The 19,773-nt window shown below is 43.6% G+C and overlaps 1 protein-coding gene across 3 annotated transcripts in view; it reads right to left on the bottom strand.

The window, feature by feature from the left end:
• Positions 1-947: 947 nt before the first annotated feature.
• The window catches only part of FLT3 (fms related receptor tyrosine kinase 3), a 69,752-nt gene continuing 50,926 nt past the window's right edge, over positions 948-19,773 (bottom strand). For 2 of the 3 annotated variants that reach the window (XM_070380841.1, XM_070380840.1), the window contains exons 16-24: positions 15,631-15,741; positions 13,775-13,928; positions 11,924-12,006; positions 10,216-10,343; positions 6,888-7,010; positions 4,157-4,268; positions 3,748-3,847; positions 3,216-3,321; positions 948-1,481 (exon numbers count right to left, since the gene is read on the bottom strand). In XM_070380841.1, the coding sequence (XP_070236942.1) occupies positions 1,359-1,481; positions 3,216-3,321; positions 3,748-3,847; positions 4,157-4,268; positions 6,888-7,010; positions 10,216-10,343; positions 11,924-12,006; positions 13,775-13,928; positions 15,631-15,741 (1,040 nt within the window). In that variant the 3' untranslated portion in view covers positions 948-1,358. The remainder of the gene's footprint in view (positions 1,482-3,215; positions 3,322-3,747; positions 3,848-4,156; positions 4,269-6,887; positions 7,011-10,215; positions 10,344-11,923; positions 12,007-13,774; positions 13,929-15,630; positions 15,742-19,773) is intronic. The other variant, XM_070380842.1, reaches the window with a different exon arrangement.

Below are 19,773 nucleotides of genomic sequence, written 5' to 3'. Positions count from 1 at the left end.
AGCTGTAGAACACAGGAAACTGTGATAAACCACAATGAAAAAGAATAAGTAAATAATTAACTGAATCATTTTGCTGTACGGCAGAAATTAACAGTGCATTGCAAATCAACTATGCTGCTACTGCTAAGTCGCTTCAGTCGTGTCCGACTCTGTGCGACCCCATACACAGCAGCCCACCAGGCTCCCCGTCCCTGGGATTCTCCAGGCAAGAACACTGGAGTGGGTTGCCATTTCCTCCTCCAATGCATTGAAAGTGAAAAGTGAAAGTGAAGTCACTCAGTCGTGTCCGACTCTTTGTGACCCCATGGACTGTAGCCTACCAGGTTCCTCCATCCATGGGATTTTCCAGACAAGAGTACTGCAGTTGGGTGCCATCACCTTCTCATCACTATACTTCAACAAAATAAGGTTAAAAGATAAAATAAATGCCATCCTCCCTAAGAAAAGATTGCCTTTTCAATATCATAGTTGGTACATACAAAAGTTATGTTATTAAGGATAATAGCATGAGGAATTTTTTATCTGTGAAGCCATGACCCCACCCAAGCCCTAAAAACTTCAAATGTCATCATGTGAAAATGAGTAAATAGTGTTAATTGTATAATCACAACTCCGTGTAACATCATGAGTGAATCTCAGCATTATGTTGTTTTGTGTTCTTGTTTCTAAAAGGAAGTAGGCTCTGGAAGTCTACAGTGTATGACACCTTTTTTTGTAAAGCTCATGACCATCAGCTGTTCTTCACCCAGTCTAGGGGCAGGAGTCATGGAGCCTTTCAAAAATCTGATGAAGGAATCAGCCTTCTTCAAAGGAAAATACACACAGGCACAAGCAACATATCTCACAGGGTTTCAGAGGTTCAGGACTCCCATTAACTCTCACTCTAAATCTGCCATGTAAACAACTCAATAATGAACATTTCTATAGTAGAAATTTTATTTCCATTCATAAAATATATCACTAAATAGCTGAAAAAGTTACATATTATTTTAAAACAGATTTAAAAAATCATATTAGCTTTTCCTTAGCAAAATGCTTTTGTCTTCTGTATTTACAAGAGTATACTATACTTCAGGTAGACAATTTTCACTCAAGCCAGCCTGGGAAGGCCTTTGGATGAAGGTAGATGCTTCGGTAACGTTATCAGCTCTTCTTGCCTTGTGCAAAGGATGACTGGATTTTACAAAAGTCCCTTTGGAAACAAGAGTAAATACAGAGAGCTTCTAGAGAAAAGTCCAGCAAAGCAGCAGTTGAGAATATATTTTCACTTAGTGATGAAATTAATCTTATTTTGGTAATCTACACAGCCTGTTTAAGGTAGGCAGGGGGGATGAGGTCCTTAAGACTAAATCGTTTCTCTAGGAATCTTCACTGTGAACCTGAGGAGAGGGTAGCCCCAAGTCCACCTCTCTGCTGTAAGGTCGCCTGTTTTGGTAAACAGAAGGACGCTCTGAAACACGGCCATCCATGTTCTGATACATCTGTGTGTGGGAAAGAGATGGACACACATCACCACCTAATGACTAAGACTGCCGAGTCACACGTCTACAGTGCAAATTGTTACTTGCTTTTATTACATATAGATCATAGAGGATAGTCTATATATTAATGGACAAAGCAAATGCGGTCCTTTTATTAAGGGAGAAATCAAGTCATAGTCAAATATTTTATTTCATTATTGCTTCTTCTCTTAGATATAGAATCTCAATCTAGAAATGCTAACGCCATGCAGAAAAACCATAAAACAGAAAGGCCATTTGTGTAAAGCAACAAGGTCCTACTTGTACAGCACGGGGCCCTGTATTCAACATCCTATGATTAAGCCATAATGGAAAAGAAAACGAAGAAGAATGCATATATGTGTATACCTCAATCACTTTGCTGTACAGCAGAAATTAATCCAGCATTGTAAATCAGCTATATTTCAAATAAAATAAATTAAAAAAAAAGAGAAAGTCCCCCAAAGAGATCTGTTCTTTATACAATAAATACAGAGAACAGATTTCTTGGTTTTCACTTGGGAGTTTAGTGACTTTAAAATTTTTGTCCAAATGAAAACAGCTCCACTTTTTTGTCTCTCTGTAACATTAATACACATTCATATAGATAAACTAAGCAATCGTTGGCCAGTCGCTAAGTTGTGTCTGACTCTTTGTGAACCCATGGACTGCAGCATACCAGGCTTCCCTGTCCTTCACTATCTCTACAAGTTTGCTTAGACTCATGTCCATTGAGTCGGTGATGCTATCTAACCATCTCATTCTCTGCCACCCCTTTCTCCTTTGGCCTCCTAAGCAATATAGACAGATACATGGACAAAAAAAAAAAAGCTGAAATCACCGTTACAGTAGATAGCTGTTCAAACACAATTTTGTCTCAGGAGGCTCGGACAGCAGAGTCTGTTGTAGATCCTTGTTAAGAACTACTAATATGTCCTTCCTATGTTACATGTGTTACAGCTTTTCATTATTTACTACACATGGGCACTTCTCATCTTTTTAATGGCAGCCTAGGGTTTCACAGTACTCATGTACCATAATTAAGCTTTTGATGAACTGGTCATAGCCGACCAACGGAAAAGTGCACACATGACCTTGTCTGTCTTTGGGATAAATTGTTGTTTAGTTGCTAAGTCATGTCTGACTCTTTTGCGACTCCATGGACTGTAGCCCACCAGGCTCCTCTGTCCATGGGATTTCCCAGGCAAGAATACTGCAGTGGGTTGCCGTTTCCTGCTCTAGGTGATCTTCCTGACTCGGGGCTGGAACCTGTGTCTCCTGCATTGGCAGGCAGATTCTTTACCACTGAACCATCTGGGAGGCCCGGGCTCCCAGAACTCCAGGCCTGTGCTCTTTCTTACCTGATTGAGTTGTACATTATTCCATGTGAAGGCTTGCTGTCGAGTTAGGAAAGCTCAGTACCTTCTGAAGATAGGGATTACGTTCTATTTTCTGGTCTTGTCCTCTGCACTGGTCACGTAAAAGCACTTAACTTCTTAATCAACTGATTGACATTTTCAGGAAAAGCCATTTTAAAATTTTTTCCCCTTAAAACACTTGTCCATAAGTATATCTAACCCCATATAACTTCTAAGGAGTGATCAAGACCAATTGCGATGAGGAAGGCAGCTTGGTAACTAAATTCAGTGATTAGCAAATCAGCCATGAGAGTTCTGAGTGACGGAGTTCTTTATGAAATACTGTACTGCTACCTACCGCTTCTTCTGCATCTGCCAGCTGACACCCTAAAAATGAAGTCAGGTTAGGGAAGGATGGTCGTTTCCTGGAGTCAAAAGCCCAGCAGGATTGCATTATAAAGTATCTGCAAAGACAACAGAACAGGAGCAAGACAGGAAATCTGAATGAAGCAAAATGGGTGACTTTCCACTTAACAAAGCACCATTTATTACTGCGGACCGACTTATTTATGGCGTGTTTGTCCTGAGGCAAGTAGTGTCCTAGACTCAGAACTCATATCAGAAAGGACAAGTTAGATGATGCCTTTGGACAAATACAGTGTGGACCAGAATTCAGGAGAAGGGTCCCTCAAGTAAAAACTGAAACCCAGGAAAAGGTTCAGTTGTGTTCAGAAATTCCTGAAACCAAAAGGAAGAATTTCTTTTTCTTTTCTTAAGAGGAACCATGGGAACTTCATGCTAAGGAGTTTTACTTTTTTTCTCATGGGCTGGGGGCTAGACAGACTGTACATTTCCAATTTCAGCCACTTCTCAGCCTAACCTGTACTTACATTTCTTCCGTGGCATAAAATGGTTGGTCCATCTTGAACCCACTCTGGATGAGTTTGTAGAAGTTAGCATCAGCGGGAATCCCAGGGTAAGGATTGACACCTGGAAAAACAGGAGGGCGTATGACCATTTCTTTATCATTTATTCAATCAGCAGACACACAGATCCTCGCTTCCTGGACCAGCACTGCGAGGTGCTGGGCTCCTGGCAGAAGCCATGGTCCTGCTTGAGAGCAGGTTATAGGACAGACAGACAGACACCAGCGATAAACATAAAGGGGCTCAGGCTGCAACAGAAGTTAAGACTGGGGGGAGCTCTGGGAAGGGGCGTTTCCTCCACCCTTTGAAATAGGAGTGGGGGAGGGGTGCAGAGGGCACAGAATGCAGAAGCCCAGGGAACTGCAAGTCTTACCAAGCGAGAATATTTCCCAGAGTAATATTCCGTACGACCAGACATCGCTTTTAATTGTGTAGATGCCCTCAAACAAGCTTTCAGGGGCCATCCACTTCACAGGCAGACGGGCCTGAATAAAACCCAAGCAGAGGTTGGTGGTGAATTTTCCACGAATAAACATCCCTTCTTTCCTCCAGTTAGTGAGATGATCACCTTTGTTTTCTCCCTAGTGTTAGTCGCTCTGGCCAGTCTGACTCTTTGCAACCCCATGGACTGTAGCCCGCCAGGCTCCTCTGTCCATGGCACTCTCCAGGCAAGAATACTGGAATGGGTTTCGCCATGCCTGCCTCCAGGGGATCTTCCTGATCCAGAGATCGAACCTACATCTCCAGCATTGCAGGCGATTCTTTACAGTCTGAGCCACCAGGGAAGTCCATTCTCTCCCTAAGGGCACTCTTACTGCTTCCCTGAGAAAATCTTATTTCCCAAGGGGACGTTTCTCACTGTCAGATTAATACTGTAACACATTAGCCTTAGACAAAAAAACTTTTGATTTCTTTAAAACTCAAGCTTGCATTTGGGGTTGGTAGGTTTCCAGTAGACTTTCCCTCCCCGATCCCCGCCTCCCTCCCTTCCCTCCCCAGTGAGGAGCAGCCAGTCACTTCCCCATAGGTGAGTGGATGCCGGTGAATTAGTGGAATATTTTGTCAAAGCATTTCTTGGAAGAATCTTAGTGGAAATCTCATCCACAGGAATGCGGTGAGAGCACACATGACACGGGGCTTGCAGAAATGACACCAGTTGGCGTCTGCGGCTTTAGTCACTCCCAGTGGCTTGAAAGCAGAGTTTCAAATGCGTGTAGCCTCAGATTAGAATCAAGACACAGGGACAGATAGGTTCCTGGGGCTGAGAGTTTTGAAGCATTCTCCATTTCATGGATTGAGAACCCTTCACTGAGCACGTTTAATCTGCCAAGTAAAAGCAAAGCTCGAGAAAGAAACCCTGTTTTAAATTCTTTTCAAAAGGATGAGCTGGGAGAATCAAGCTGGCCAGTCTGGTTCTTTTGACTCATTAAAGGAATTAATTGTGGTTCCAAATGGAATTGGCTTTCCTGCTTAAGAAACCACCAGCTAGGAGGTTGAGGACTTTAAAGCCATTAGTTCATCCTATTTATGACTGCAGCTACAATAAGGGAGGCAGAGATCCAAACTCAGCTGAGTGTCTGATTCTAGTGGGAACACAGTTTAATTTGATTTGTAACCTTTATTGTATGTTTCCCCTCCACAGACGCTTTCTTCCCTGCTGGTTTTGTTAGTTTATTCCCACAGCACTACGAGGTAGTGAGTAATCCTCATGGGAAACACTGAATCACTGTGGTTGTGCACAGACTGTGTGGCTTAGACCATTCACGATCTAACCCGTGTGCGGTGCAATATTCAGCAGGTGACGTTTCTCAACCACAGACGGGTACTTTGAGGACTGAGTCAATACCTGGAATACTTAGAATAGCACTTAGCACCCGGTAACCACAATACCAGCATTTGTTGTTATTATTCTTACTTCAAGAGTAGGGACAATAAAGCAGATAGAAATCATAAAAATGAATAGCCAGAAAGAAGAGGAGCTGAAATCCAGGTATTGTAACTCTTAAAAACCATATTCGTTCAGCTATATACCATTTTATCATCTTTTAGGAGTACTTTTAGGAGTTCTCTTATAAGTAACACACATATCCTCAGTTTTTTTTTAAACAAGCAGATTCAGTAATGTTATAGCTTCCCAGGTGAGTCTGTGGTAAAGAACCTGCCTGCAGGAGAATTGAACCGCCTGAGGGTTCAGTCCCTGCGTTGGGAAGATCCCCTGGAAGAGGAAATGGGAACCCACTCCAGTTTCCTTGCCTGGAAAATCCCAATGGACAGAAGAGCCTGGTGGGCCTCATTTCATGGGGGTCGCAAATCAGACACAAACTTAAACATCACTGATGTTTTAGGTCTCCTTGCATAACAGTAACAAGATGACAAATATTCGGCAACTAACATTTGATTTAAATACTATGCCTTTTAAAAATGTATATTTAATGTTTAATTTATATGTTGTATTGTAAATGCTGTCTTGTAATGATTACCTATTCTCATGATCGAAAGTATAACACAGTAGTCACTTAATAGCTAAAGGAAATGAAATGAGCACAAGTAACAAGATTTTTTTTTTTAAGTATGGACTGCACTCCAAGGCCCTAATTGATAGGTGTGATGCTATTTTGTTCAACTTTTGTTACAGATGGAATAGTCCCTGATGCTGCAGAAAAACCTTGGAAGCATAAGGAAGTAGACTGCTGGGAGGAAGTTTTCTGAAGTTATCATAAATCACAAATGCACTACTGTGAGTGCAGATATTTAGATTAGCAATGACAAAACAAAATGTAGAGCACAGGGAACTATACTTGTGATAAATCATGATGGAAAAGAATATGAAAAAGAATGCATTTATATACATATATATATGCATAACTGAGTCACTTTGCTGTATAGCAGTAACACATTATAATTCTACTATATTTCAATAACTGTAATGTTGTGTTACTGCTGTACAGCAAAGTGGTTCAGTTATGCATATACATATGTGTATATATACATTCTTTTTCATATTCTTTTCCATCATATTTCAATAAAAAAAAATAAAATTATATTAAGTAAAATAAAACTCCCCCCCAAACAGGATAAAACTACATAAGAAACAGGAATCTCACATTTCCCCTGATGACGTAGTTGGAATCACTCATAATATCCCGAGCCAGCCCAAAATCAGCGATCTTCGCCACTTTCCCGTGGGTCACCAGGACATTCCTGGCTGCCAGGTCTCTGTGAAGACACTAGAAAGAACGAGATGGGAGTGTGATTTACCCGGTTGTATGTTTTCACAGAGGACAATCTTTCCTATCATTTCAAGTTCAGTAGGAGTTACAGAGGGCTTCGCTGGTGGCTCAGATGGTAAAGAATCTGCCTGCAATGCAAGAGCTGCAGGAGACGTGGGTTCGATCTGCGGGTTGGGAAGATCCCCTGGAGGAGGAAATGGCAACCCACTCCAGTATTCTTGCCTGGACAATCCCATGGACAGAGAAGCCTGGTGGGCTGCAGTCCACGGGGTAGCAAAGAGTCGGACACGACTGAGCAACTAAGCCCACAGGAGTTACAGATGATGGCAGGGCAGATCATAGAGACATCTTCTCTTTACTGAGTCCTGAGCAATCATCACAATGGGTAACACGGTGTTTGCACAAGTCAGCTGTTGTGGCTGCAGCTACTGGTGCTCCTTGGGGAACATTCCCAGAGGCCAAGGGGCCAGGTTCTGAGAAAGCAGGTCAAGCAAACCAGGTGCGTGTCTGGCTGTAAATGAGAGACACAGCAGCCCAGCCTCTGCTGGGCTCCAAAAAGAGTGCAGGAGCTTCTGGCAGAGACAAGCATGTTTCTCCTGACTGGAATGGAAAATAGCTTTGACAATAAAATGGCATAACATATTTTTAAAAATTCGGGAAAAATACTAGAAGTTTGGAAAGGTTGACTGAACTGGAATGAGAAGCAGCCCTGGGCTTCCCTGGTGGCTCAATGGTAAAGAATCTGCCTGCCAGGACTTTCCTGGTTGTCCAGTGGCTAAAACTCCATGCTCCCAATGCAGGGGGCCCAAGTTCGATCCCTGGTCAGGGAACTAGATCCCACGTGCTGCAACTAAATATCTTGCATGCTGTATCAAAGATGCGGCTTATCACAACCAAGAGCTGACACACCCAAATAAGTAAAAAAAAAAAAAAAACAGAATCCACCTGCCAATGCAGGGGACACAGGTTCGATCCCTGATCTGGGAGCAACTAAGCCCCTGTGTCACAACTATTGAGCCTGTACTCTAGAGCCTGGGAGCCACAACTACTAAAAAAGAAACTTTTTTTCCTCCAAAATATTACAAAATAAAATCTCTGCCAGCCCCAGCACGAACTCTGTTCAGAAAATCTTTTCTACACGGCCTCTCCACCCTTGGGTCTGACGTGCCTGTTTCTCCCCTGGGTTCCCAGAACTTAACTGAGCATAGCATTCATCTCAGTCTAGTAGCATCTCTGCTTTTCTTTTTCTCCCCATCAGAGATAAGACCTGCCTCTGTATCTTGGCACCTGTCATGGTGCCTGGCACCGGTCAGCAGGCAATGCAGGATGGATTCACGCAGCCGCGGAGGAAACCCAGGGGCAGCCAGAGAAGTAGGGAGGAAACAAAGGGAAGAGAGTGACGGTGACTCAGAGGGACCTGCCTGGAGGGAAAACAGGGGAGAGAGTTCCAAAAAAGCAGATGTGCTGCGAACACTCTTATTAAAACAAGCCCGGGGAGGTGGGGGGGGGGCGGTAAAAGGCAGTGCCCCTTGACCTCCAATGGTGAGTAGTTTGAATATTTACCTAACAACAGGCAACCGGGTCCCACAACAGGTCCAGCAACCGGGCTGGACCATCTAGGGAGATGCCATCAGCGTGTGTAAAGAAACTGGTGAAAGCGCTATTGCAGATGCAGAGGTGAGAAAGGGACTGACTCAGCAGCAAGCTGTGAAGACAGGAGAGGAATATGTCCCGGGATGAGGGGTGGGGAAGGATTAGGAGACAGCATTCTTTTAACTATAGAGCAGGGATGCCCAACGTTGGAAAAGCAAAGCAGAGACATCAACATATTGATTGGGTTGGCCAAAATGTCTATTTGGATTTTTCCTTTACGTCCTATGGAAAAAACCCGAACGAACTTTTGGGCCAACCCAACATCCACAAAAGAAAAAAAAAAAATTGGGATTCTAATTGGGGTTAACTGGAATTAATCTGGAGAGAACTGACTTTTAAACATAGAATCTCTCCTCTATGAACAAAATAGAACTCATTATTCAGGTCTCCCTTTTTGCCCTTTAACCAAGTTTCACAGGTTTCTTCATGTAGATCTTACATGTTTCTTGTTTATCTCAACCTGTTTCATAGTTTGGTTGTTCTTGTGAACAGAAATTTTTCCGGTCCTTCAAAGCTACTGATTTATTCCAGGTTCATCTTTTTCTTAAACCTGGGATATAGTCGACGTAATACATTATATTAGAGACAGCACATTTAAAAATTTTTCATTTATTTATTTATGAAATTTTTTGGCCACTCCACCTGGCATGTGGGATTAGTTCCCCAACCAGGGATCAAACGTGAATCCCCTGTGGTGGAAGTGTGGAGTCTTAACCACTGGGCCACCAGGGAAGTCCCTGAGAGAGCACATTATTAAAAAAAGAAAGAAAAAAGTTGAAATTATTCTCTTCAAATTCAGGGAGAAAAGGGGAGAGTGCAAAGGGGCATGGAGGAGAGGGAGGGAGAGACTAGGAGACACTAAAGGAAAAGGTAGTGGGGGAGGAAGAAATTGGGGAAATAAAGAGAAAGTAAGATGGTAAGAAAACAGGAGAGGAAGCAGCCAGACAAGTGGCTGAAGTCGGCTTACAGGCAGCAGACATGTGACGCGTCAGAGAAAGGGCAGGACTGAAAGAGTATTACAGAAAGAATGCAAAATTAGGGTAGAGTCCCTGGAATGAGGAGGCTCTGAGGTGTCTGTGTAGCAGCCCCAGTGGATTAGTAGGCTCTCATAGCAGACACAGGTGGCCAGGGTGGCCGGCCTGGCCAACAGTGCCCCCAGGATCTGAACCTCCACCCATCCCCTGGGTCAAATGCAGGACACAGGCTGAACAACCTGAAGTGACTGTCTTATCCACAACTATACGACTATACGTGGCATTGAGGTGGGATTCCTGAGGACCTCCTGTCTGGAAGTTTCGGGGACTTTGGGCAGCCTGAAAGGGCTGGGATAGCCATCATGGAATAAGGGATCCTGGACCTTTATACTACAATTAGCCAAGAGCCCCAGTAACATCTTAGGTGACTCCAACAGTGCACAGGAGGGAAAGACAGACTTGAAGGGCTGCAAGTTAAAATAAACAAGAAAAAAAAAAAAAACCCAACCAGCACCTCTTCTTCCAAATTATCTTTTTGTTGTTGTTGTGAGTTTTGCCTTTAAAAAGGAGCTTACCGACTTAAATTCCAGAAATTCCATTCCTTTGGCCACTTGATATGCAAAGCAAAGGAGATCTTCAAAGGTCAGTACATTCAGGTCTTCTTCTTCCTCCAGCCTTTTTTGGTTTTCGTATTCAATTTCATCTGTAAAATAGAACTGGTGCTCATTTTTGCCAAAATGCAAAGAAGCTGCCTTATGGAAGGGGGGAAGGGCGAGATAAGGGGAGGGGATTTAGAAGTACAAACTATTATGTATAAAATAAGCTACAAGGATAAATTGCACAACACAAGAAATATAGCTGATAGTCTATAATGAATATACATGGAGCAGAACCTTTAAAAATTGTGAAGCACCATGTTGTACATCTGTACAATATATATTGTAACTTATATAATATTGTACATTAGCCATACTTAAAAAAAAAGTTACTTTATAAATCTCTGTGAGCACCTCGTGTACAAATGGAGCTGTTACATCATCTTTCTGGTGGCCCCAGGATTAACTTATTTATGCAGAGTACTGTGAAGCCTAGGAGGCTTCCCAGGCAGCTCAGTGGTGAAGAATCCTCCTGCCAATACAGGAGACATCGGTTTGATCCCCACTTTTTGGCTGAATGACTTTGAACAGCTGAGCCACAGTTTTCTCATGTGTAAAAGGGGGCTAATCAAACTTTCCTCATTGGACTCTTAGAAGGATTGACTGGAAGAACATTAAAGGCACAGACAGTTCATAAAATGTAGTAGATAATTGGTCTTTCTTTTCCCTACATGGCAAAAATACCTAGTGCAAAAGAAAAGCATCTGGGACTTCCAGATCTCCTGGAAGACAAGTGGCAACCCATTCCAGTATTCTTGGCAGGATAATTCTGTGGACAGAAGAGCCTAGGGGGCTAGAGTCCATGGGGTCGCAGAGAGTCCGACACGACTGAGCATGCACGCATCCGCATACATGCAGCCTAGGCAGAGTCACCTAAAGAGTCTCTTTGATTAGAGGAGTGAATTCTCCAGCTCTTGGGTGATGAATCAGAGGTCTCAGGTGCTCTTCTTTTTTTTTTTTTGGCGGCGCCACATGGCTTGGGGGATCTTAGTTCTCCGACCAGGGATCGAACTCAGGCCCCCTGCATTGGAAGCACAAAGTCTTACCCTCTGGACCGCCAGGGAAGTCCCAGATGCCCTTCTTTTGCACTAGGTAGTTCTGCCATGTCGGGAAAAGAACGACCAGTTATCTACCACATATTATGAACTGTTTGTGCATTTAATGTTCTTCCGGTCAATCCTTCTAAGAGTCCAATGAGGAAAGTTTGATTAGCCCCCTTTTACACATGAGAAAACTGTGGCTCAGCTGTTCAAAGTCATCCCGCCAGAAACTGGGGGAACCCGGGGGTTAACCTGACTTCCATCTGACTCCAGAACTCATCATTACTTCCACTTACTAGGTAATAAGTGGCTCTAATAAATTTATGACTTTTAAAAAGACTAACCTGACTGATCAAATAAAATAGCCCTTCATGTTTATTAGCTGAAACATTGACATAAAATTCATAATACATACATTGACGGTTTTTTACTACCTTTAGGGCAAACATGCATTAATGAAGTCTATAGACGATGTTAGCAAAGAAAAACATGCTTTCGCATTTACACACCTTTAAAAAATATAATAGTAAACACAGAACTTTTGCATCTGTTTCTATTTGGAAGCGCTGTTTAGAATAAAATATTACCTTCAGACTGAAATGAATTCCCATTGAACCCTGAGATAGGATCTGAGTCCGGGTGTATTTGAACTTCTCTTGAACCTGGCATACTATTTAAAAAAAGAAAAGTTACATCATTATTTATGTTCTTTTGAGTAGAGATTTTATTTTAAAATATACAATTCATCAAAGAAATGAATTCCAATTACAAGTGGGGTTTTAAATTAAAAGCATAGCATCAACCTGTCCTTTTCTTGTATGTGGACATTAAAAACATCTGTGTAATTGAGCTTGTCCATCAAACTAGGTTAAGAGTGATTCCCATTCTCTGTTTGGAATCTTCTGGTTCAAAGAGGACCTCACTCAGTTCTTCCCACAAGCCTACAAGCTGGGTGTCAAAGCCACATTTCATAAAAGAGAAATTAGGCTGGATGAGATAAATATGATTTGCTGAAATCACGAAGCTAATAAGGAGTGTGACTTTCCCTATAAAAAGTCCATGCCATGCAAATCTTCTATAGAGAACTTTAAGTGTTTCATCACGGTTTTTTTTTTTTTTTCCAAGATGGCCTTTGTAAAGCTCATTTCCTTTCCCTGTGAAATTAACAAGTAGTAACACTGAGAATCTCTGTTATGTATAACATAGAACTCTTCACTGAGGAATTCTGTATGCATGATATACAATGATTCCATTTTTTCCAGCATAAGAGTTTACTCTAATTACAATATCCATATCTTTGCAAAATGGTTTAATGATTTCAGACCACAAATATTCCAAAAGTAATTGCTTTGTGTTTTTAATATCCAGTGACTGGAATGAATTGAAGGTGCTGAGTTGACCACCACAGTTGTCACTAACCAGAGTGTTGGTCACACATGACTCTGTTCTAGAACACAGATGACATTACAGAATCCTCTTGGTCTAAGAATATGAACTGAGAAAGGAACACAGAAGGGAAGATTGGTGTGAATCGTCAAGGACAGCTGCACAAAGACACACCTGGGGTCTCCATGGGGTCCCCGGCTTCAGGATGTTAGTCTGTCTCAGCACTAGAAGGCCAGAGGCATGTGCTGAAACATACATGCCAAGGAAACAAGGAATCTCTAACGCACCCTCCATACATCCCCCCATAAAGTTAAAAGTCTTTAACAAGTCCACCTCTAGAAAAAGGGACAGCTTTCGTGTAGGAGGGAAATAGAAATGCACTAGGGATTGAGGACCATTCTATCAGAGCGCCTGTGAATTCACTCTGAGAAGGGTGTTACTGAGCTACAACGTTCAAGTAATCAGCAAGAAATTTCCAAGGATGAGGATGAGCATTCTGCCAAACCTACATACAGCCTGTGGGGACCACGAACCACTCAGGAGCCCAGTGGATGGCAGAGCACAGAGATGAACATCACCCCGACTTTATTTTGCTCCCATCGTTATGCCAATCAATCCACCCTAATTTTTCAAGATCCATTTTATGACTTTAGAGCTCTTTTGTGGAATACTCCCAGGACCTGCACTACTTTCTAGGAATATAACAGGGACTTTGGGAAAGGCGCTCTCTCTTCCTACCAATATCCATATGTCAATCAGGAGGCCAGACAGATTGAATTACTCACCTTTCCTAAAACTGAATATATGTCTAGGATGTGATTGTGCAAGTGGGCTGAAATCACTGGTTCAGCTACAGTGTCTGTACTGTAGGACAGGGGAAACCTCATTGTTCATATCAGCAGGGAAACTATGGCAAAGGTAAATGACCCTCCTAGGTCTTCAAACACACAGACCACACTGTGCTGGACAGTGGCCCTTAGAAACTGGCTGGTGGGATGCATTTAACCATCATACTTTGTCTGCTCTGTAATGTATTATTTTAAGTCTCTTACCTGGAATTAGGGTGTGATTGGAAAGTGGGATAAAAACTGAAATTATGTTCCTTGAAAATCTCCGTCCACGTCCTGTGAAATTTTTCTCTTTTACTTCTTAGATAGTTGAGAAGGTCGCCATAGCAACAGTATTCAAAAATCAAGTAAATTGGTCCTGAAATAGTGACGGTTTTAATTCCAGGTATACAGACACCACATAGTTTTTTTAGACATCTGTGTAGCAGAAACCTCACTCTATGAGAACTTGGTGGGGAGAAGTGGGAGGACAATTCTCTCCGAACCTATCTCATCTTGGACTTTAAAGTCAATTTCAGTTTTTTGTCCAGACTCTTTGGAAAGCTGTCTCTTCTTGCCTTCCACTTTGGCTCAGCCAATAACCACTGGCCCCCAGGATTCTCCAGTTTACAATGGATAATAATATGCTGCCTGCACTGGGACCACTTGGTAAATATATGCTGATTTGTGGTTTGCCTGAGGAGGGAGAAATATATCCCTGCTGCTGCTGTTGCTGCATTGCTTCAGTTGTGTCCAACTCTGTGCGACCCCATAAAGGGCAGCCCACCAGACTTCCCGTCCCTGGGATTCTCCAGGCAAGAACACTGGAGTGGGTTGCCATTTCCTTCACCAATGCATGAAAGTGAAAAGTGAAAGTGAAGTCGCTCAGTCGTATCCGGCTCTAGCGACCCCATGGACTACAGCCTACCAGCCTCCTCCGTCTATGGGATTTTCTAGGCAAAAGTACTGGAGTGGGGTGCCATTGCCTTCTCCGAATATATCCCTAGTCACCTCTTAAAGGGCTTCCGAGGTGCTGCTAGTGGTAAAGAATCTGCCTGCTAATGCAGGAGACAGCAAGAGATGCAGGTTTGATCCCTGGGTCGGGAAGATCCCCTGGAGGATGGCACAGCAACCCACTCCAGTAATTCTTGCCTGGAGATCCCATGGACAGAGGAGCCTGGCGGGCTGCAGTGCATGGGGTTGCAAAGAGTCAGACCTGACTAAAGTGACTTAGCACGCATGCACCTCTTAAATCCATTTTCTCCTTATTTCTGGCTGGCTGACCCCAAAGGAGTGACGTTTGGGCACAGGGTTCGGGCAATTCCAGGCAGAAGGGAGAGAATCAGAGCGTGGGCTCCACTGGATTCTCGGAGAATAGAGTTTGAAGGCCCTCCATGGCTGTACTTATTTAAAGCAGCCCAATTGGGGCAGTGGCCAAGCTCTGCAGCCAGGGAGAAGCACCTCCTGGGCAGGTAGAGAAACACAAAATGTGCTTGCGATGTTGTTATTATTATTTTTTTTAATTTAACTTTTTTGCCATGTCACGCCACGAGGCTTGCAGAGTCTTAGTTCCCTGACCAGGAATTGAACCCTGGACACGGCAGTGAACGTTCCATGTCCTAACCACTGGTGGTGGTGATGGTTCAGTGCCTAAGTCATGTCCGACTCTTTGCGACCCCATGGACTGTAGCCCGCCAGGCTTCTCTGTCCATGGGATTCACCAGGCAGGAATACTGGAGCGGGTTGCCATTTCCTGTTCCAGGGGATCTTCTTGACCCAGGGATAGAACCCGTGTCTCCTCCACTGCAGGCGGATTCTTTACCGCTGAGCCACCAGGGAAGGCCCCTGATCACTAGATAGCCAGGGAATTCCTTTTAAGTAAGTTAGAATTCCATGACATTGCCCAGTGAAGACTGGCATTGTCTACACTGATGCATTTAACCCTGAAGCACTGTATGTCTAATCCCACTTGGGTTTGGGGGCCCACACTGTGACTGAGAAAAGGAGAGAAACAGGACAACAAACACCATCTTTGTCTCCAGGCTAAAATCTTCTAGGTGATCTGAGTGGGAACCGGTTACCTGACAGGGTGCACGCCCCCAGGAGATTCACGATATTCTCGTGGCTGCCCAGGTGGGTCATCATTTTGAGTTCAGACATGAGAGCCTCTCTCTCCGAGCTGTCTGCTTTTTCTGTCAATGGCAGGGCATCACAAATGAAAAATGGAAGTAAAATAGGTATTTTAGATTATTTGATAAATTAAAATCTTCCTCTGTTCAGAGAAGATTTGCATAAGAGTTTTAAAATACATTCAATAATACAAACATTTTGAATAGTAATGCACTATGTTTTAAGGCAGAATTTCAAAGATTGCAGCATGAAAGTTGAATCAAATAATGTGCTTTTTCTACTGGACTTTACTCTGCATGCAACATAAAAACCTTTAGAATTGACCCTTAAACAAGAAAAGAAAAAAAATAATAACACATGACTTTCCTCCACAGTAGAAGTTAATGAATATGCTGAAGGGAGAAGCATGCTTTTTTTTTTTTTTTTTACTCTTGGTTTGTTGAAGTCATAGAGTGACAAGATGGGAATGTTAGTGAGGGTTCCAGCCTGTGATCCTCAGATCTAGAACCTTAAATTTGTCAGGAATCCAATGGTCAGGAGGTCATGCAAGCTGCCTGAGTGCTCAGTTGCTAAGGTGGCTCTGACTCTTTGTGACTCTATGGACTGTAGCCCTCCAGGTTACTCTGTCCATGGGATTTTCCAGCCAAGGATATTGGAGTGGGTTGCTATTTCCTTCTTTGGGGGTTTTCCCCACCCAGGGATTGAACCCGCCAACCCACGTCTCCTGCATTGGCAGGCAGATTCTTTACTGCTGAGCTACCTGGGAAGCCTGGTGAGAAGGTCAGGGAGGACCAATTCTCACCGACCAAGTTCTCAAGAAACTCCTTACTTGATAATGAGGACCATCACTGCTGACTAGGCTAGAATGTATCTACTACTTCCCCTGGAGTAAGGCTAGATAGTTTAGCAAATTTTACTTGGCATCTTGCTTAGAAATGTGGCATGGAGGTACTTATTGGTGAATTTAAAGATCTCCTGTTATTGAGGCCAATGTGCCAAGGTAGTCAGGACACCTGCGCTGCCAGGAGGCTGCTGGAGCCCTAGAGGCCAGGGCAGGGTCTCAGGATCTTGCCCTCCAGGCACCCACCCCTCTGTTTCTTTACATTCAATGGAGATTTGATTGGTTATTTCTGGGTGTCATTGTTTCATCCTGGAAGATGCTAGCCTTTGTGCGGCTTTTCCAGAGCTTCAGTACATCTACTTTGACTTGTGTGAGCTCTCAGGAGCATCTGGATTTCCAGCTCCTTGGCCTAGGAGTGACATCGGGACCCACTCTGCATCCCATCTCCTGCTGCCTCATGTTGTACAAGGATTCGTGCCTTTCGGGTGTCCATGTCCTTCCTCATGACCCAAAGGACATACTTTACAACGACCCTAACTTTTTCAAAGCACTTTCATATACCACTACCTGACTTTCATTCATTCATTCAACAAGTATTTATTGAATGCCTATTGGGTAGGAGGCAATGTGCCAGGACTTGGGGGGAATAAATAGTAGAAAGACACAGCCCCTGTCTTCCTGGAGCTCAGAGCCCCCCTGAAAGGGGAGACAAGTAAATGAACATAGTGTCATTAAATGCCATATGGGACGAGCGAATCTATTGATGAAACAGAAGCAGACTCACAGACATAAAGAACAGACTTGTGGTTGCCAAGGAGGAGGGGTGTGGGGGGAGAGGTGGACTGGGAGTTTGAGGTTAGCAGATGCAAATTATTATCTATAGGATGGACAAGCAACAAGGTCCTACTGTATAGCAGAGGGAACTAAATTCAATATCCTATGATAAACCATCACGAAGAAGAATATAAAAAATAATGTACACATATGTACAACTGAGTCACTTTGCTGTATAGCAGAAACTAATACAGCACTATAAATCATACTTCAGTATAAATTATACTTCAATAAAAATAAAAAACAAATGCCACGTGGAAAATGAATGTAGCATGCTGCCCCACACAAGAGGGACACCTAACTCAGACTTGGGAAGGGTGGGGAAGGGGATACTAAATGTTTATGCTGAGACCTGAGGGAAAACAGGAGTTAACCAAGTGAACTCAGAGTGGGAAGGATGAGGAAGAAGTCCTGAAGTCACTGGATGGGCCAAGATCAAGAAAGAGGACCACATGGAAGCAACCTAAATGTCCATCAACAGAGGAATGGAGAAAAAAGATGAGGTACAATGGAATATTACTCGGCCATGAAAAGGCATGAGACTGTGTTGTTTGCAGAGACACGGACAGATCTAGAGACAGTCAAACAGTGAAGTAAGTCACAAAGAGAAAAACAAATACCATACAATATCACTTATATGTGAAACCTAGGAAAACGGTACAGGTGAATTTATTTGCAAAGCAGACACAGAGAACAAGCTTATAGATACCAAGGGGTGGAGGAGTAGGATGAACTGAGAGACTGGGATTGAAATATATACACTGTTGATACTATGTATAAAATAGATAACTAATGAGAACCTACTGTAGAGCACAGGGAACTCGACATAATTCTCTATGGTGACCTAAATGGGAAGGAAATCTAAAAAAGAGGAAATATACGTATATGTGTAACTGACTCACTTTGCTGTACAGCAGAAACTAACACAGCATTGCAAAGCAACTACGTGTGAGTGTGCGCTCAGTTGTGTCTGACTTTTTTGCAACCTCATGGACTGTAGCCCACCAGCTCCTTCTGTCCATGAAATTCTCCAGGTAAGAATACTGGAGCAGGTTGCCATTTCCTATACTCCAGGGTATCTTCCCAACCCAGGGATCAAACCCACGTCTCTTGCGTCTCCTGCATTGGCAGATGGATTTTTTACCCCAGGAAACCTCAAAGCAACTACACTCCAATGAAATTTAAAAAAAGAAAAAGAAAGAGATAGAGGACAGCATCCAAAATATACAGATCTGCCCTTATGAGGCTTGCAGACTACGGGGGCAGCTAACACACTAGTTAAATAACTAAACAGCCATGTAATTATAGTTGTGATCAATTTTATGGGAGGGAAAAGCCCAGAGGGAGCTAGGCTATAGCATCTAGCAAGGAACTTGAGCTCATCTGGGGCGTGAGAACGGCTTCCCAGAGGAAGTGGTATCTGAGCTGAGATCTACAGGAGGAGCAGGCGGTGACGCCGTGAAAGGGGAAGGGGAAGGATGGATGTGCAAAGGCCCTGAGGCGGGAAGAGCACGTCACTCCAGAGGAACTGAGAGCTGCGAGGGCAGAGGCAAGCTGCAGCCACGTCGTGCTGGGCTGTGTGGACTGTGCAAGATGAAAGCAACTGGGAAGGTTAAGTAGGAAAATTATGTGACCAGCTTTGCATTTCAGAAGCATCACTTGGGCTTCAGAATCCAGAAGGAGGTTAGAGTGCATATAGAGTAGCTTCTTTGAAGGTTGGTGCATCCATTCAGAAGAGATAGGCAGTAACAGGGGTTAAGAGAAAAGAGGATGGACTCAAGAGGCACCTGCAGGAAGCCTGATAGGAATAGTTACAATGAGGATGGTTTCTAGGATGAGTCAGTCCCAGGTCCCTGGTTGGCCCAACTGGGTGGCCTGTGGCCAGTCACTGGTACTTATAACCAACCGGTGAGAGAGGGATTATCAACCAAGGGCCAGGGTTGGAAGAGTCCACTTTGGATAGGCTGTCTTTGAGGGACCCTGGAGACATTCAGGCATGTGGACATAACCCGAAGCTTAGCAGGGAGATGCAATCGTGAGAACCATTGGTACACGGGATGAGGTCATGGGCGAGCTGAGACAGCCCTTGAGTATGAGGAGTGGAAAGGAAAGTGGGACCCGGAGTAAGCCTTCAGGAACTCCACGTGAGAGATGGATGAGAAGATGAGGGAGCAGCCAAGGACAGTGCAGCAGTCAGAGGGTGGGAGGAAACCAGAAGAATACAGCGCCATGGAAACTGAAGGAAGAGAGCACATAAAGGTGGAGGGAACCGTCGATCGTGCCAACTGGTGCTGAAAATTCAAGCAACATGAGGACAGAAAAATGCTCATTAGACTTAGTTCATGGTGGAGGCAATGGAGGGTGGGCTCATGATCACTTAGAGCCAGCTGGGGGCGCTCTTGCTAAGTGAATGATGCTC

Source organism: Bos mutus, chromosome 12, assembly GCF_027580195.1.
Source record: "Bos mutus isolate GX-2022 chromosome 12, NWIPB_WYAK_1.1, whole genome shotgun sequence".
In the NCBI taxonomy this organism is placed as follows: domain Eukaryota; kingdom Metazoa; phylum Chordata; class Mammalia; order Artiodactyla; family Bovidae; genus Bos; species Bos mutus.
The sequence above is the reverse complement of the archived record's forward strand: the minus strand, read 5'-3'. Positions and strand labels throughout refer to the sequence as shown.